Source organism: Dermacentor albipictus, chromosome 8 (genome assembly GCF_038994185.2).
Source record: "Dermacentor albipictus isolate Rhodes 1998 colony chromosome 8, USDA_Dalb.pri_finalv2, whole genome shotgun sequence".
NCBI lineage: Eukaryota > Metazoa > Arthropoda > Arachnida > Ixodida > Ixodidae > Dermacentor > Dermacentor albipictus.
The window spans coordinates 60,898,148-60,917,920 of record NC_091828.1 but is presented as its reverse complement, the minus strand read 5'-3'; the positions used below and the strand labels follow the sequence as shown (position 1 = coordinate 60,917,920).

Below are 19,773 nucleotides of genomic sequence, written 5' to 3'. Positions count from 1 at the left end.
TTGATGTCACCTAGACTGTGGATTAGGCCTCTGCAATTCCAAATCAATGTTGAAAGCCATTTTATTGGAAATTAAAAATTTATTTATGTGCGCGCACTTACAAGTTGTAAGTGACATTTGTCAAAAAGTTGATTACTTGCATTAGGGGTGGTAACCGTTCAGGGTACCTGTCCCTTTTTTGGCGCAGTTACAAGAATTTCGTCCTTCTTGGCGCGCTCCAAGGAGCACGGATCTTTTGGCGTCAATGACGCCGGGGTTTTCGGATTGACCTCCATCGCCATCTCCGAGGCGCTCGATGATGGAGAACCAGGCACCCAGTCGTGCGTCTCGGGCCGTGGACTTCGATGTAACCTTGGGTCCATCGTCACTGCGGTTTGCCGGCCCGTGTTCGATGATGATGGAGCAGCACTGGCAGCGGCCACCAAGGGGCCGTTTGGAGTTTCTACAGGAGTACCCGACGTGGACCTTGTAGACTCCTGAAGCCAGCGTGGCACTGTCCCCTAAGACGTAGGTGCCCTAACCTTTCTCTGGCTTCATAGAATGAGATCTTTTTCTTTACAGTGATTTAGATAATTTCTTTTTTTTCTTTTCCCTCAAAGGGAGCTAGTAAGCTGGATGATCGCCCTTGCAACAGACACATTGTTCAGGAGCATTGCATTTGTGAGGTGAATGGTCGTTGGCTTTATAGTTCGCGTGTGTTTCTTTTCCTCTGCATGATTTTGATGCATGTCCAAACCTCTGGCACTTGGAGCACCACCTCGTGTTGGTCGGACTTTCTTTTTCAGGTATCTTGCGTCGATTGAATTGGGCAAATTACTAGAACCAAACGCGAGTATTAGGTTTCTTGTAGGGATCTGTTGGCCGTTTCGTCGAATTGTTATTCTTTGTACCTTGATTATGTTCTGCTTCCTTAATCCCTGAAGGGGCTCATCGTCACTGAGAATAAAGAAATCCTCTTCGGATATTACTCATCTGCTTGTGGTGAGCAAGCGACGCGGGCAGGTTGTCACAGTAAGGCCACCGATACTTGTGAGTTTAGCGATTTTTCGACTTGGTCTTTCTTTACCAGTTAGAGGAGGAGGTCTTCGCTTGCCATTTCTGATGCTTCCTGGCCTGGTCAGATCGTGTTTGATAGGCATTCAGATAATAGGAATGAGATAATAGGAATTTGCAGTTGTGTTGCGTTTGCTGTGAAGGACATGGTAATTTGGGAAGGGGTCTTGGGTAGGTTACAAAAGGAACTACAATGTTGCTTCGGTGAGTCATCTTTCTTGAGGGCGGTCTTGGAAGGGGAAAAACGTTTCCCATGTAAACCGTTGAAAATTCGGCGGTGATGGTAGCCAGCCACCACCGAGCACAATAAGGGGACGCTGCTAGATAGGGAACAACACCTGCAGACACCAGCCATGCATTGACGCTGTAACCTAATGTTTATATACCCAAGACTGGATATATAACACAAGGTTAGCCCTTGGCGCCTGGAAATTCGCAAGTAATAAGAAGTGAAGAGAATTCAGGAAAGTAGAAAAGGAAATAGACTAAGATTGGACTGGAGGACGGGAAAAGGCGACTGCGGGTTACATCCAGATGGTTCAGTCTGGAAATGCCATTTATGTGAAGCAGAGGCGAAAGGGGTGCGTTGCCTCCGCTGGGGGGCTTTAAAGGTTCAAACACCCAGTAATGGCTCCACCTCCAGAACATCCCTTTCGCCAGACACGACTAAGCCGCGCACGGCGACACGGGGGAGGGCCCTCTTCGCACGTGCTCGGGTACGTGGTTTCTCAATACACCAAATCTTGCTTACGCAGATGCTCCTACGGGGGTCGGTCAGCTTGACGTTGGGACGCCGGTCAGCTTGACATCGGGACGACGGCCAGCTTGACATTGGGACCTCGGACCACTTGAAACTTGGACGGGGGCCAACTTGAAGCATGGACGGGGTCCGACTTGAAACTTGGACGGGGGCCAACTTGAAACTTGGACGGGGGCCAACTTGAAACTTGGACGGGGGCCAACTTGAAACTTGGACGGGGGCCAACTTGAAACTTGGACGGGGGCCAACTTGAAACTTGGACGGGGGCCAACTTGAAACTTGGACGGGGGCCAACTTGAAACTTGGACGTGGGCCAGCACGAAATTTAGGTTATGTTTATGCACACTTAGACAACTCCAGTGGAGGTTCTTCATATTTTGTCGGTCGATATATATATCACACAGATCAAGGCTAGTTATCTCTCTCTCATTTATGTATGCCGAATCAACATCGCTTTCATCAGTTGTAAAAACAATGGCTGTGCTAGATACCTCCGAAGAATCTTAATATGTTAGAATTGCAAATATTTCCAACCTCACAGTAATGTGAGTTCCACAGAGTTCGACAATGGCGGGAAATATGCCCGACTCGTCCACAGCAGAAGCAACTAGGCCTATCATGATAGGTGCGCAATGCCGCCGAATTGGTGTAATGAGGACGAGCGTATGAGCGTCGGTATGGGCCACGTGATAAAGGTTGCCGGTAATCCGGTGTGTTGACTGGGCGAAGCGACTGCAGTCCCACGTTGGCTAGTTCTTGCCGTACAACGGATTGCATGACGGAAAGAGTCGTTCGAGAATCGGCGGCGGCACACACTAGTGGTGAAACAGGTGAGGCAGCTTCAGTCTGCCGTCGTACGATAGGCACTATATTCCCTGGTGCAACCGGAACGGCTGGTAGGCCGGCGTCCTTGCACGTAGACGTTGACGGCGTGTTGGGGACGCGTGAAAACTGGTGTGCAATGCGGATACTTTTCGCTTCTTCAAACAGCCGGCGTTCAGCTTTGACGTCCGGAACTATGAAGGAGTCTTCGAAAATGAGCATGGTAAACGCGTCGTTTTGCTATACCCGTAAGCTTGTGGGGGCGACCTTTTCAGCTTCCAGCATATTTTGATTGATTTTGTGGCAGAGCGCTACGTCGTCTTGAATATGTATGTAATGTATGTAAGCTCTGAACTCGGCATGCAAGTGTTTTGGGAGCGTCACAACAGTGTCCGATGGACCTGCCAAACAAATTGGTGAACTTTCATTACACGCATCCGAAGTTGTGATTTCTTGTTTGTAGTTTGTAAAGCAAATTTGTGCCGTTCCCGCAAGGTAAACGATTATGTTGGCTAGCATGAATACATGGTCCCATTTGTTGAATCCGCTTACCCGTTCGTACATTCCGAGCCAGTCTTAGACATCAGTGTTGTCGTCACAAGAATATATACTGGGGTCACAAAGTTTATCAGCACAAGAGGGCAGTTATTGGTAATCGGTTGAGGCACGGTCGGTGATGTGCCTGAAGTACTGCCATCATCCTCTTGAGTAGGCATGGCAGATGGTGCCAAGGAGGGTCCGCAGCGTAGATCAGCCTTGAGTGTTGAGAGCCCGCACTCTCCACCAAAATGTCGCGAGGAGGAAAGGACGTAGAATGTATTTACAGGTTATATACAGAAGGACGCTCCGCTGTCACTCTAAATGGCGACAGAACCACACGTACATCACCGAGCGTCATCGTATTCTCTCTCTACATCTTCATCGCTGGCAGTGCCTCGTAGAATTGTGAAATTCAGATGAAATAGGTCGCAATTGCGGGTGTTTCAGAATAAAAAGGTTTGGTACAAAGGTTTGGTATAAGGTTTGGTATAAGGTTTGGTATGAAGGGTTCGAAGCGGGCGAAGAAAGGATGCCCTTTGCTTCTTTTGAGTTTACGGCACTACCAAGTGATTTGAGGCTTGAATGTTTCTTTGCCACATGCTCACGTGCTCCATTTCATAAATATCACGATAGTAAAATACGCTACTTTCGTGCAGGCATGCGTTTTAAAGAAATTTCAATCCATCCTTCGCTCGGCGATATGTTTTCTAGAACATACTGAAAAATGGGTTTCCCGACGTAGAAATACATGTAGCCACCCTTTTTGCAATATCTGAAAGGCACTTTTAGTTTGAAGTCAGAATATTTTTTTCTAGACAAAGAAATAATTGGGTTTAAGTTCCGATACCAGGATATGGTTATGAGGCACGTCGTAGTGGGGAATTCTGGAATAATCTGCACCACGTGAGGTTCTTTCACGTGCACCTAAAGCTAACACGTTTGTTTCCACATTTCACCCACATCTTAATGCGGGTATCACTGTTTCTCTAGACAAAGCGGATCGGTCGCACAAAGCATATCTGCCGAGCGGGAATCCAACAGAACAGAAATATACACTCATATGAACCAGCTGCAGTTTAGCTGCATAAAACACCATATTGGCGCAAGCTTTCGCAGAGCCAATGTTAAGATTTCGTATATAGGGCTCACCTGACACCGTCTTTCACAGTGGTTGGGGGTTGCTCCATGGCCGCCTTGTTTTTCCTTGGCGTTATCTCGTCGGTACTGCTGCTACTGGGGCTGCTGCTGCTGCTACTGCTGCTACTGCTGCTACTGCTGCTGCTGCTGCTGCTGCTGCTGCTGCTACTGCTGCTACTGCTGCTGCTACTGCTGCTACTGCTGCTACTGCTGCTACTGCTGCTACTGCTGCTACTGCTGCTGCTACTGCTGCTGCTGGTAAAGGCAAAAGACACATAGTGCAAAATAAAGACAAGTTAGCATTGTTCTCTTCACCTCTCGCGACAGATAGTGTTAGGTGGCACCGTCTTCGAGATTAATCGATATGTTTCGTCAAATGAATATGATAGCTGTATAAGGGGCCAAGTCTTCTCATAATTTAGCTGCATTAGTAATTAACGAGCAGTAAATAAAGATATGCGACTCAGCTGCCCAGAATATGCCACTGTACGAAACAGTTGCCCAGAAATTTCCCCGTCACGTGGGATGCGTTGGTTACACAAATAAACGAATGTTCACATAGACGTTGGTCAAGATTGCCGTTCAGTTGAACGCCAGCGTTCTAGAATTCACTGAAATTTCCCACCACTCCCAACTTGCGCATGCTCTCCCTTGACATAGTGACAAGGTACGTTCGTGGCCGATCAGCAATTAGCAGTTGGGGATGGGTATTGCATGCTTAGGATTCTGAAACATTTTTGACGCTCTTACTTTTGGGACAGATGTCAGTGCTAGGCGTGCAAGAGCGTCAGTTTTTTTTCATTTCCTTCCTTTCTACGTGGGATAGCTTCCAATGAAATTTGACGTTGAATGCCCTTCCTCATTAGAACTTCGATTAGTGCCAGAGGCTGCCTTGTAAACTTGTGTCGAGGTAGGCCACGGTGTAAAAATTGTAACGATGACTGCGTCCGCCAGCACCACGACGTCAAGTACGGAATAGGCGCGTGGTTTTCGCAAAGCCGCGGTAATTGCGACTGTTTCTACTGTTGTAGACGAAATTACGCGAGCCTGGCGGCCAGACGGTGGCCAGACCCAGGAAGTTCGCTTGATTTTCCAAACTATCAACCTTGGTGTTTACTAAAGGTAGTGAATAAGTTTGTCGCCCTCTTACCTTTTAAACCCTGTTTCAGACATTAATTTCATCTGTATATGAGTTTGTACACAATAAAACTTCTGCCAACTCTCTTCTTGCCTTGCTTGCCCAAGAAGAGTTCCTTTTGGAACATCTTGCCTGTCCGCGCGTTCTCATGCCTTGGAATTTTACTCAGTCAAAATTTATCAAATTCTCCGGTGACTGCCTATTTCCTCCAAGTGCGTTAGTCTGGAGGCGCCATCTATGTCAAGAACAGGCAAAAGAGGTGTGTTGCCTTCGTCGGGGGGCCTTAATGATCCTAACACCCGGCATCGGCTCAACCCCCAGAATCCCCCTGTCCCCGTACACGGCTAAGCCACACATGGCTACACGCGGGAGGGTCACACCCTCGGGTGCCCCGGTATGTGGTGTCGGAACATACCAAACGCCTACTGACGCTGACGAGCCGGCGGGGTATCATGAAGTTTCATACGGGGACGCAGCACGTTGAACTACCGCTACTCTTACCCATCGGCGCCTTAATAAGATCAAGAAAGGGCCCTAATTTCTTGCTAAAGGTTCCGCAATATGTACACTTACACCTTGCTACCGGCTATAAAAACCATTGCTGTATCCGTACCGGCACCACTGACGCGCGTGACGTCCTGGCAGTGTCATCGTTGCCGTCACTACACCCTTTCCCCCTCTCGTTATTCTAAGGTGTGCTGCTCATTAGGCCTTTCTACTTCAACGGCTAATTGTAACTAACTGCAGAAAACGTTCAGGTTCTTTGAAAATAAAATGGTGAAATCTTTAAGTTAATGTAATCGAAATCTGGAGAATACTTAGCCCTACAATACTGTTTGTGCGCTATATTCCCTGAAATACGGTAAATCAGTTACGTGTATCTGAAACACGCAGAAGCCTGCGTTTAAAGTTCAGATACTCTCTATATTCAAGAAATCGTAGACTGAAGTAAGCAAAAGGGCAGTGAGCAGCAGCTCTTACCACTTGCAAACACAGGACGTATTTCATCACGGGTGCGGCAAACCAAGTGGTATAGACTACAATTTCTTTATGAAATTATAACGGCCCCGTTAACGTAGACTATTATGACCAAGATTATACCCGCGCCATGCAAAAATCAAGCTACAGTAGCACCACCCTCAAATACCATTCTAGAGAATCCACAATGACACCTTTAAATTTTGTTTCTTTGCTCGTGTGATTGCGGATTGGTAGCAGGCTGCCTGATGTAACTCCACAGCCTAAGACCCTGAGGACCTATTTTGCATGGTGCTGACAAATTTTTGTTGAATGCCGTCTGTGATAGCATTTTTGCTATTTCCATGCATGAAAACTACCCAGCTCGTTGTGTTTGGTAGCTGCTTGCATTAGTATCTTTTCTTACATGCGCATGTAACAGTGGCCAAGGTGATGATAAGTACAGCTATTCCTCTTTTTTTAAGAAGCTTGCTGAAAATGTTAATTAGTGCTATTAATGAGTATTTTCTTTATGGATTCCACTCTTGTCACATGGACAGTAATGAGGTTCGTACTAGTCATAAATAAAATAATGAAATGTACATCCCATGAAATAACTGGTATGAATATAATATAAAAGAACCGAACTGTCTTAACCTAACATGCTCACTCAGCGGTACCCAACAAGAAGATGCTTGTCATGCATTTATGAGTTGGGTCGAAATTTATTGCTTCAGTTTTCTGCTGCTTATAGTGAGAGTATTCGCTGCTGCTCATTGTGATAGCATGCGTAATATTTGGTTCGTTTTCTTTGCTTTCTTGGGCATCTTATTAGATCAGGAGAACGGTATTGTCGTCAGCACATATAACGATTTTCGTCAGGGTACTATATTTACATAACGGCAATAAAAATGTCAAATCTGCACCTGTGCTGCGGTTTATTACACGATGATGCTGTCTGAGAGTTAGGTACTACTTAAATTAGGAGCGCGGTTCTAGATGCGAGTAAGTAGTTTTAGAAAAATTAATTTTCTACTCTACTTCGATAACTAAAACCAGTTCTGCTGATGCTCGCGGGATAGATATATATGGGCAGTCACTTATTTTAGAGTTTCAGCTGAAATTTTTGGAACGATCTATCCATGTCCTAGCCTTTTCAAGAAAGCATACAAGCATGCAGACTGCCTTATAAGCACCTGGTATATTTTTATGAATTTTATCTTACACTGCGGTCCCCCTAGAAAACAGCGTATTGGGGGGATTTTGCCTATTCGATATTGTAGTGTTAAAATGAATCTTAGCCATGGCTTAATTATTAGGAGGGCATATTAACGTATAAGCATTCTTTGGCGAAAAGAATTAAGGCCATGGCACCGCGAGAAGTGTTTACCTTGTATCGGTACAAAAATGTGCAATTTGCAAAGTTAGACATTTAATTGTTATATCAGTGAACCTGTAGATGATTGCTCACTTTATAGGCGATAAGGAACACTGTAAACAACAAAAACACTGAAAGAGAATACCCATAGAAATACATAGACACATAGGATACATCCCTAGGTAATCGATGGGGAAAGTTAAAGTATGACTTGGACAAGTGATATTTGGGGTTTAGGGTGACTTGCAATTCGGACATGGTTCCACTCAAAATTTGGACTCGGGTCAGCATGAAACTTGGACGCGCGTCATCATGAAGCTTGGATGCGTGTCATCATGAAGCTTGGACGGTCGGCATGAAGCTTGGACACACGTCGGCATGAAACCTGGACGCGCGTCAACCTGAAACTTGGACATGGGTGAACATGAAACTTGGACGCGGGTCAGCACGAAACTTGGACGCGCGTCAACCTGAAAGTTGGACGTGGGTGAACATGAAACTTGGACGCGCGTCAACACGACACTTGGACGCGCGTCAACACGACACTTGGACGCGCGTCAACACGAAGCTTGGACGCGCGTCAACACGAAACTTGGACGCGCGTCAACACGAAACTTGGACGCGCGTCAACACGAAGCTTGGACGCGCGTCAACACGAAGCTTGGACGCGCGTCAACACGAAGCTTGGACGCGCGTCAACACGAAGCTTGGACGCGCGTCAACACGAAACTTGGACGCGCGTCAACACGAAGCTTGGACGCGCGTCAACACGAAGCTTGGACGCGCGTCAACACGAAGCTTGGACGCGCGTCAACATGAAGCTTGGACGCGCGTCAACACGAAGCTTGGACGCGCGTCAACACGAAGCTTGGACGCGCGTCAACACGAAACTTGGACGCGCGTCAACACGAAACTTGGACGCGCGTCAACACGAAGCTTGGACGCGCGTCAACACGAAGCTTGGACGCGCGTCAACACGAAACTTGGACGCGCGTCAACACGAAGCTTGGACGCGCGTCAACACGAAGCTTGGACGCGCGTCAACACGAAGCTTGGACGCGCGTCAACACGAAGCTTGGACGCGCGTCAACACGAAGCTTGGACGCGCGTCAACACGAAGCTTGGACGCGCGTCAACACGAAGCTTGGACGCGCGTCAACACGAAACTTGGACGCGCGTCAACACGAAGCTTGGACGCGCGTCAACACGAAACTTGGACGCGCGTCAACACGAAGCTTGGACGCGCGTCAACACGAAGCTTGGACGCGCGTCAACACGAAGCTTGGACGCGCGTCAACACGAAACTTGGACGCGCGTCAACACGAAGCTTGGACGCGCGTCAACACGAAGCTTGGACGCGCGTCAACACGAAGCTTGGACGCGCGTCAACACGAAGCTTGGACGCGCGTCAACACGAAGCTTGGACGCGCGTCAACACGAAGCTTGGACGCGCGTCAACATGAAGCTTGGACGCGCGTCAACATGAAGCTTGGACGCGCGTCAACACGAAGCTTGGACGCGCGTCAACACGAAACTTGGACGCGCGTCAACACGAAGCTTGGACGCGCGTCAACACGAAACTTGGACGCGCGTCAACACGAAGCTTGGACGCGCGTCAACACGAAGCTTGGACGCGCGTCAACACGAAGCTTGGACGCGCGTCAACACGAAGCTTGGACGCGCGTCAACACGAAGCTTGGACGCGCGTCAACACGAAGCTTGGACGCGCGTCAACACGAAGCTTGGACGCGCGTCAACACGAAACTTGGACGCGCGTCAACACGAAGCTTGGACGCGCGTCAACACGAAGCTTGGACGCGCGTCAACACGAAGCTTGGACGCGCGTCAACATGAAGCTTGGACGCGCGTCAACACGAAGCTTGGACGCGCGTCAACACGAAGCTTGGACGCGCGTCAACATGAAGCTTGGACGCGCGTCAACATGAAGCTTGGACGCGCGTCAACACGAAACTTGGACGCGCGTCAACACGAAACTTGGACGCGCGTCAACACGAAGCTTGGACGCGCGTCAACACGAAGCTTGGACGCGCGTCAACACGAAGCTTGGACGCGCGTCAACATGAAGCTTGGACGCGCGTCAACACGAAACTTGAACCCGGGTCAGCACGAAACTTGAACCCGGGTCAGCACGAAACTTGAACCCGGGTCAGCACGAAACTTGAACCCGGGTCAGCATGAAACTTCGACGCGGGTCAGCATGAAACTTCGACGCGGGTCAGCATGAAACTTCGACGCGGGTCAGCATGAAACTTCGACGCGGGTCAGCATGAAACTTCGACGCGGGTCAGCATGAAACTTCGACGCGGGTCAGCATGAAACTTCGACGCGGGTCAGCATGAAATTTCGACGCGGGTCAGCATGAAACTTCGACGCAGGTCAGCTTGAAATTAGGACGCAGGTCAGCTTCAAATTCGGACGCGGGTTAGCTTGAAATTAGGACGCGGGTTAGCTTGAAATTAGGACGCGGGTCAGCTTAAAATTAGGACGTGGGTCCGCTTGAAATGGGGCATGGGTCAACTGAAATTGGGATACGGGTCAGCCTGAAATTTGGACGTTGGTCAGCTTGAAATCTAGGCTATGTTTATGCATACTCAGACCAATCGACAGTTTCTGCCTACCTTATCGGCCGATTTATCTATTACGCAGATAAAGCCTAGTTATATCTCCCAAATTTCCATATATCGAAACATCGCTTTCATCAGCTAGATGAAAAAATAAGGACTGCGAATGCTTCCCTGTGAAGAATCCAGATATTTCAGGATTGTAAATATTTCATACCTCACAGAAACGTTAACGAATGCTGCAGATAGTCCTGTATCCCTCATTTCTTCGCTATTTATTGTAAAGCAAAATATCATGATTTATTAGCCACTATTTAGAAGCCAATGAAAGTCTTTCGGTAGTGTCTTGTATTCGCAGAAAACTTTGCCAACATGGTTATTGCATTATGCTGTTTCTGCAGATATTAGTTAAGCGTTAATTCGGTTTCGTAGAGTTTAACCTTCGAACAGTCTCCTGCTCTATTTATTTGAATGGTGTAGTTCAGTGCACCTATTAAAAGTTGAAATTTTTTTCATATGACCGAATGAAAGTCGTGATCAACATGATTTTTGCATGGTTTTAACGTAAACATTAGTCATAAGGGATGGACGACAATTGTAGGCTAGAAGAAATCCATCTGATGTACCGTATCTATAAGCATTTCACTCGCATGTGCAGTCGTATTCTTTCATAATGCCAAATCGATGCACGCACGCCGCTGGGTGGCAGCTTGGGCCGGATCGGTGTGGCATCACAAGTGATATGTGTGCAACACAGAGAGGGTAAACCGCTCCCTTTGCGGTACATGCATATCCACATTGAAAACACCTACAAAGACAACTGGGGCAGTGTCATCGGAGCTAATTCACGCAAAGTGAGTAGCCATGAATCTCACCGGACTTTCAGGCATTGCATTTTAGCTTGCTTATGGGGGTATGGGCCATTGCACAGGGGATATGAACCATTGATAAGGACAGTTTTCGACAGGCTGTTCTGTTAGTTATGTGCATGATTAGAAAAAATTAAAGCACCGTTCGCTTTTCTTTGCTAAGTCCTTGTATCCTCTGCCTTACGCGGCTATGCGTCATTGCATTTTTTGCATCCTTACCGGAGCATGAATGCTTACGGCGGGAGGAGCCAATAATGATGATCGTTTATTCACAGAGAACAAAACAGCATGGAACCCTGGCCAAATACACCTTTGCTGTAAAAATATGGTTCGATATATGGGTTGGAATCGGCCGAAGAAACGGCGCCCTTTTCTGCCTTTGCTTTTCCCGCACTATCACGTGACTTGAAATTTGCGAGTCTGTTTGCTGTCTGCTCACGTGCTTCATTTCATGTGTATCACGATAATGCAATATGTTACTTTCGGGCAGGCAAGCCTTTTGTTGAAGCTATCCTTCAACCGGCGATAAGTTTTCAGAATACACCTAAAATTGTTGCGCGCAGTAAGAATACACGTGGTTGCCCGTTTTGCAATATCCGAAAATCAGTTTGGTTTGCGGGCTAAAATTTTTGTTCAGAGAGATTACGGGGTTTTCAGTGCCGAAACCACGATATGATTATGAGGCACGCCTTGGTGGGAGACTCCGGAATAAATCGTGCCACGTGAGGTAATCGAACGCGCTCCTAAATATAACACGTTTGTTTCCGCATTTCACCCACACCTAAATGCGACCATGGTGGTTTTTCTAGACAAAGCAGACTAGTCACACAAAGCAGATGTGCCGCGCGGGAAGCCAGCACAAAAGAAATATACATTCAGTAAAAAACTCGCTTTCTGTGACGCTACTTGTTACAATAAAATGAACCAGCTGTAGTTGCACTGTGTACAACACTATATTGGCCCAAATTTTGCAGAGTAAACCTCGATATTTCGTATATGGGGCTCACCTCACAACCGCTTTCAGATTGGTTGGAGGTTGCTCCTTGGCCGCCTTGTTTTTTCTTGGCGTTGGCTCATCGCTGCTGCCGCTCCTAGTGCTGCTGCTGTTGCTACTACTGCTGGTTCTGCTGGTAAAGATGAAAGACGCATAGTTTAGGGGAAAAAAGAAAGCAGATGTTGGCATTGTTCAGTTCGCCTCTCGTGACACGTAGTGTTAGACTGCCCCATTTTAGGGATCGGTCAATATATTTTGTCGAAAGACTGTGATAGCTCCATAGTGGGCCATCATAATGGACGACACGCGCAAAGCACTTCTATACATGGTCGCGACTCTTGTTCAAAATCACAACACCCCTTCGACAGAACTGAAAAAAAAACCCCACCCAACTCCGTCCCAGAGCGGGTCCCCTAAAGAAGGCGTACTCGCGTCCTAACACAGATGGCTGTGCGTAATCCAGAACTAGTAACCTACTGCATTTGGCAGTGGAAAAGACGGGGTTTCCGGTGAAACCGAGTAAACTTATAGCACTACATTGCCTCTCTCGTGCCACATCCCCCGGTGTTTTACCGCATTACAAGAGACCGAAGAACCCGATAATCTGGCGGGATGTGTGGCGTGCACAGCTTTTTACGATGATAACCGCTGGCCCCAATAACCACACTTCTAAGCTAGACATTCTGGTTATACGGCATCACACAGGCATCGATACAGTAGCCCACATTCTCTTGAAGATCATCGCGTCTTCAAGGTGCGCGCAACAGAGCCTGCTTATCCTGAGTGCGTACACCAGCCCCAAACAGGGCAGGCTTCTACGGCTATTCACCGAAGCCGATCAAGTAGCTACGGGAGCCTCCCTGCTCATCGCAGGGGACTTGAGCACCCCTCCGTTGGCATGGGGATACCCGTGGACCACTAAAAGAGGAGACAACTATGGCTTGACGTACAGAATGTAGGTCTTCCTCTTGTCACGGACAGAACTTCTTCCACTCGTACGGGAAACAGCGTTAGCAGAGACACTACTGAGGACCTGACATTCCCAAGATGAATTCCACTGGCAGACTTGATCAACACGCAAGACAGCTTTGGCAGCTACCACTATTTCATCGAAACGACAGCTCGAGCGGGCCCGCGAAAGCCCTAAGGCCATCAACTCCGCATTACAAATTGGGTAGCTTTAGGGCAGGCCAGAGACCTCACCTCTTTCTCCAGTACCCAACCCCCTTTGGAAGATTGTGTCGCATCCTTGCTGCAAGACGTGAGCGAAGTCGCTAAATTGGTGCCTGAGGAAGCTAACCTGCAGGAGGCAGGTTAGCTTCCAGGTTAGAATATGTGGGAAGCCCTCCCAAGTGTGCAACAAAAATACAAACATAACAAGCTCAACGTATTCGCACTCACATCCTTCACATCGAAGACTAGCACCACAACTTTCTCGTCAAAGTTGGCACAGCACATGCGATAGCATGGAGAGGCAAGCAAACCTGTCCAAAACGTGGAATGTCCTCCGTTGCCTCCTCGAATCCGGCTAACAGCAAAAACGCACAACAGCACAACTTGCGAAAAATTATTCACACCCATAGGGGCACGGACGCACAAGTTCTTCAAGAGCTGACGGACCGCCACGTAGGACCTCAACCTGCTGCACCCGCTCCAGCATGCACTGGCACCACCAACAACCACCTGGACGTCCCTATACAAGCAGCAGAAGTACGTAAAGCCATGCTCGCACACCGCCGTAACTTGGCCCCGGAACCTGATATCTTTACTAATAAAATGCTTCGCAACGTAGATGAGGATTCTATACTAGCCCTCTCAGATTATTTTAACGCGTACTGAGAACTGGACACCTTCCCTCTGAATGGAAAGAAGCCAAAATCATTATGATTCCCAAACCAGGGAGGCGCCTCCTACTGGAAAATCTCCGCCCTGTCTCCCTTACTTCATGTGTCAGAAAGCTCATCGAACACGTCATCCTCGCACGCTTACACAGACATATGAACGCCAACAATCTCTTCCCCAATACCCTGGTTGGCTTCCGCACTAAACTTTCTGCTCAAGATATCATGATTCAGTTCAAGCGCCCAATTATCGATGATGATAAAAGTTCCAGGCTGGACATCAGAGCCATCTTGGGGTTAGACCCAACAAAAGCCTTCGATAACGTCACGGATGAGGTCATACTGACCCAACCGCCACAACCCCAGTTTGGAAATCGAACATATTGTCACGCGCTAAGGCAAGAGTAATTAACAGTACGAGCAGCCAGACACGAAAAATGCCAGACCCTAAGCAACGGCTCTCCAGCTGGTGCGGGATCTTTGACTTCGTCGTCTTCTTCGCCGTTTTGCTGGGCACGCAATGCTGACTGTTTGCTGGCTCAAAACACCAGGGGGCAATATAACTACGTGAGGAATTTTCTTACAGGTCGAACGGCCATTATCAGTATGGGAGGGTTTCGGTCGCCAATTATTCACTTCGGCAGTAAAGTCACGCCGCAAGCATCGGTTCTGTCCCCTTTTGTGCTTAACGTGGCCTTGCTCTGACTACCGCCTGGATAAGCTAGCATCCCCAACCTCAAGCATAGCCTCTACGCAGACTGAATAACCCTGTAGATCACCGGGGGCAGTGAAGGGGACATTCAAGACACGCTGCATCAAGCCATGAACGACGTTGTTGAATACGTAGAACCGCGCGTCCTGGAGTGCTCCCCAAAGAAATGGGAGCTCTTTCTATACAAGCCTAATCCGCCTTTTGCTACGCCAAAGTGCGCATGAGCAGCCGCCTAGCGGCTCAGGACGGAAGCGATTTGGCAGACGCACGGGATGCACAGCCGGACTCGGCTTTCTTGCCCGGTCGTAACCATCGCTGCACTTGTCAATTGAGTAGGCCGCAAGCTGTTTCTTGTAGGAACTTACAAACCGGCACATATACGTCTCTGGCCGTTCTACACGATGTTTACTCCGACGTATATCGCGACGACGCCTGCCCGTTATGTGGGCAGGCCTCCACACCAGCACACATGCTCTGGGAGTACGGGTCGAAATACCCCAAGTTTAGAGAGGAGGAGTGGGATTAGCTTCTGCGTAGCCCCGCTCTCGGCAAGCAAATTCTGGTTGTCCGGCGTGCCTGCGACTGGGCTAGTGCTGGTCCCAACGTGCCGACCTGCCGGTCCCGAAGTGAGACTAGCCGGGTACGCGATGAGTTTGCATCCTCGCCGGACCACCAATAAAATTGTTTCACTCATTTGAGAGCCTCGCTTTCCTTTTGTACATGTTTAGTCATTTTCGGTATTAAGGTTCAGTTCAATGTTAGCAGTCCTCCGCGTCTCCTTCTTTTTACCTATTGGTATAGTTGCGTAGTACAGCTTTGACGAGCCGCAATTAATTTTCGAATAGGATAAGGGGCTCAGCACAGTCTGTGCATTACAGTTGCATTATTTTGCGAAATAAGTTTGAAGCTTAAAGAAACTACTTGCTACTCTGAATAAATGTCTCGGTACACAAAAGAGCTTTGCTGGTCATTCCCACATTAGTGATGTACACCTGCATTCACACTTAAAAAAATCTATGGATATCGCCTGCTGAAGCAGCTCTTTAAGCGAAGATTTTATTGGTTTTGGGGAAGGACGCAGTTCCTACTGGACGACAACTTGTAAGGAGAGACTACGCGGCCCAGTTGCACACCTTCTCACCCAATCGTCCTAGTAGGGCTCATCAGTCATTGTACAAGCCGGAAACTTCGTCTGCTCAATCATCTACGTTCGAAGCATAACACTGAGAACAAGATCATGACGGCAATGGAATGATGATGGTGTCATGACGACAACGACAGAATGACCTAGACGGCATGAAGACAACTGCATGACATTCATACAATCACCACGATGGCTCGCCACGATGAGGTGACAACGCTGATATGAGGATAATGGCACTGCGACTACCGTGCCACCACCAGAACGTGACAGCAACATGATGGTGGAATGATGCCGATAGTATGTTGATCGCATCAGATTGTGATATCAGATCGCCGGGACCGCCAAAGTATGATAACGAGATGGGACAATGAGGTGACGCCACTGCAACGTCGATGACGGAAAAGTTTACGCTATTAAGCTGTCTGCTATAGCGGTATGATGATGCTGTAGTAAAGAGGGCGGTGTCACTAGGAAGACATGATGACAAGGTGATGAAGACAGTCAATTTACCGAGAAAAATATTATGACAATGAAACAACGACGACGGCCTAACTGCGACTGTGTGACAACGACATAAGGACGATAATGGCGTGACGACGACGACGTACTGGTGACGATGGGTCTAAGCTGGTGATGTGAGGACAGTAGGACAAATCAGCGACTGCAACAGAACAAAATTAGCGGAAGGATGACTCAATGACACCGAAGGAATATTCATGATGTCATAGCGGCGATGAAGTGACGACGGTGGCATGCCAACGACGGCATATAAAGATGCAGTGCGCGCTTACTGGTATTAACTGCCACTGTAGGTTATCTGAATTACCATTATACTCGGCATTGACATCATGCCCTGTACCGGCCAATCGTTTAAAATTGCAGCCAGCAAAATGGACGACGACGACGACGTTGGCATCATAACGACGACGGTGACATGACGGCGTGTTTTCGCTACAGGCCGATGCGAACCGCCTAGTACATTTTTTCATGACTAGCTCATCCTTTCACAGTTGAAGCCGTGGGATCACGACGATGCGGTGATATAGTGGAATCACTACAACAGAATGACGACGATGGAAAGACCACAACTTGACAACTCAGGAATATTCATAGATAGGGGCATAAAGATGGGGCAGCGTGGTGTGTATAGGCTATTGTGTAACACAGTAGCAATAGCGGAAGTGCTGTTGGATAAGGCAAAGATCGCTTCTCGTTAAAATATTAACGTTGGCTACGGATGTGCAAGCGGCAGTGGAAACGGCACACTACGCTCGTTTTATTTTGGCTGTCGCCGCGGCACCGCGCGTAGAATGGCCTACGAGATGATCCATCAAGTGCTCGTGCGCCCCTTCGCATAAATGTCATAAACAGCATAAACTTCATAAATATTTCTTTAGGATACTTCCGTGCAAACAGGGGTCTTAAACGCACTTGACGATTTCTATTAGTGCGATTTCAGATGTTGGAAGATATTGCTGAAGTTATGTCTTGCGGTAAACAATTCTATCTAGTCCCGCTTTCAAGTTACTGGCACTACGTTACAGTGAAAAGCTTTCATAGAGACAGCTAAGCAGGTACTGGAAGCAAGCCTGCCGGGCGGTAAACCAACGGAAACGAAAATGCCCCCCCCCCCCCTTCCCATTACTCGAAAGCAAACATTCGCTTCCGTTGAAAACACTAGCGTTTAACTTAAAATTAATCAGTTGCGATGGCACTGTCAACGACACTGTACTGGCCCCGATTGAGAGAGAGGGATAAAAAACATTTTTATTATTTGTGGGTGTTGAGTGGTAACACGGGAAGACGCCAGGTACACCACAACTGTCTGGCCAAAAGACCCGCGCTTCAGTATTTATGTCGAAAGCTGGTAACGGCTCTCTTCCACATCGTGTGTACACATCAGAATTCTCAATTAAAATGTGTCGTGGAAGACTCACGCATTGCAGTCGGCCCCAGCGAATGGAGCGTCGTCAGTTGCTACATGGCTTGTACTCGGCGTTCCGTCGTCCTGGTTGCTTCGAATAGGAGGCATGTATCCGTTGGTTCTTGCCATGTCTGAGGCTGAGATTCAACAATACTGGTATTTTGACAAAGGCACCAAACTGCAAGACCACGCACGCGCATTCAGATCCAAAAGAAGCGGGAATGAATACGACGTTTGTCGCTTTGGGAACTCGGTAACTATCGTTGCATGTCTTGAAAAATGAAACGATAGTGTGTGCCACTAGCCTTCCGCGGTATAAGTAGTAGAGTGAATCTGATAATTCAGGCAGTTTCGTTGGATGAGTGATTCCATATTTCAGTACGCTTCGTATTTACACAAGCACAAAATGTAAAGTTGTTGCATAAATAAATGCTACAAATCAACAGCAGTGGCTTTCTATATTACGTCGGCGTCTCTCAGTAAAGGGGCGAATCTGGCATATTGCTCAGACGCAGTCATACATTCCAGCTGCGGAAGTAAAGAAGGAAGTTAAGGTTAGCTGTAGGTTCCATAACGCACGTCGCCCACCATCCGCTGAACTTCCGCGTGCTAGAATAGCCTTTCATACACCAGGTTCGACATGCACATAGCATGGGTGGGTGTTGTATTCAGAGACCTACAGTGTCGTCCTAGTAGGAGCACTGTAGCTCAATTAATCGTAGTTTTTTTTATTTTGAGCAAGGGAATTCGCGGGAATTCGCTCGCTGAATTATTTTATGATGACCTCAGTGAATTACTCGCCATGAAAATATTCTGTCGCTAATTAACCAACGTTCCATTAATTAGAAAGATGGACTGCCCAGCCTGATAAATCTGTATTTTTTTCTTATATGACATATCGAACAGACTTCTAGCGGGTGCTGATGTTGCACAAACGAGTACTTGTAGCGCTTTGTTTCGCTTCGAAGAATTCATTAAGGGTAATTTCAATCGGCAGGTTGTCGTGATAGTGCCGTTGTTATCGCCACCGGCGCCGTTAGCTTGACTATCAATTCAGTCAATACCTTCCACTGTACGCTCTTGGCCTAGGAACAAATCTGGCTTGGAGTGGCAAATTAGTTCCCATCGCGAACATGACAAAACACACGAAAGAGTGTATCGCACAAGCCATTGTCTGTAAAACAAACCGTCTGTCACACGTGCCGGCTTGTGTAAATCCTCTCTTCTTCAGTTATCAAAATACATCTCGAACCGATGCACTCCAACGGAAACTAAATGCCAAATGCTCACGTGCTTATATACAAATGCGCATTAAAAAACAGCAGATCGTCAACATCATTAGCCATTCCTCCACTATGATGTCTCTGATAATTCGTTTTGCGATTTCGGAATGGTAGTGTTTTATGCATCGCTGCGTCCAATTTGGCTGCACCTTCGGCTCCAGTGCAGGGAGCGCAGCACTTTTGTCCTCAAATTTTACGGTGCAGCGCGCACCGCAGAGCTAATTCAATGCTCGAGAAAGTACCGTAAGAGTGGATTGCTGCCTACGACATCCAATCTGATATCTCTGGTATGCCGCGTTGCTCAGCATCGATTTTATGGGCAGAGTGCGTGCGCCCTGCGTTCGCTAGCTGTCGATGAGATGTTACACGTCACGTGGCTGAGCCGAAATATCTTGAAGGCTCAGCTTGCTGCCTTCAAGATATTTCAAGGCAGCAAGCTATCCGACGCAATTTCAGCGATGGTATTTAAGAATCTAGGAGATGGGCAAGCAACCGAAACACGATTGAAGAAATGTGAGATGAAAAAGTGCTAAATCTTTGTGCAGATCATTGGAATCGTTTCTTGGTTATTTATATTATGTGACGAAGACGAGGAGCGCCAACAGCAGTGCCACCGCCAATGCCGCAAAGAAGAGGACG

The 19,773-nt window shown here is 47.8% G+C and overlaps 1 protein-coding gene across 13 annotated transcripts in view; it reads right to left on the bottom strand.

Annotated features, from left to right (window-relative positions):
- The window catches only part of LOC135915159 (zinc finger protein OZF-like), a 49,015-nt gene extending 30,676 nt beyond the window's left edge, over positions 1–18,339 (bottom strand). For 2 of the 13 annotated variants that reach the window (XR_010568529.2, XM_065448188.2), the window contains exons 1-3: positions 17,865–18,332; positions 12,244–12,363; positions 4,325–4,567 (exon numbers count right to left, since the gene is read on the bottom strand). Coding sequence is in view for 12 of the 13 variants with exons in the window: in XM_065448188.2 (XP_065304260.1) it covers positions 4,325–4,567; positions 12,244–12,363; positions 17,865–17,980 (479 nt within the window). In the remaining variant the exon portion in view is untranslated. Of the gene's footprint in view, positions 1–4,324; positions 4,568–12,243; positions 12,364–17,864 lie in introns of all 13 variants that reach the window. The other 11 variants (XM_065448189.2, XM_065448190.2, XM_065448191.2 and 8 more) reach the window with 10 other exon arrangements.
- Positions 18,340–19,773: the final 1,434 nt, after the last annotated feature.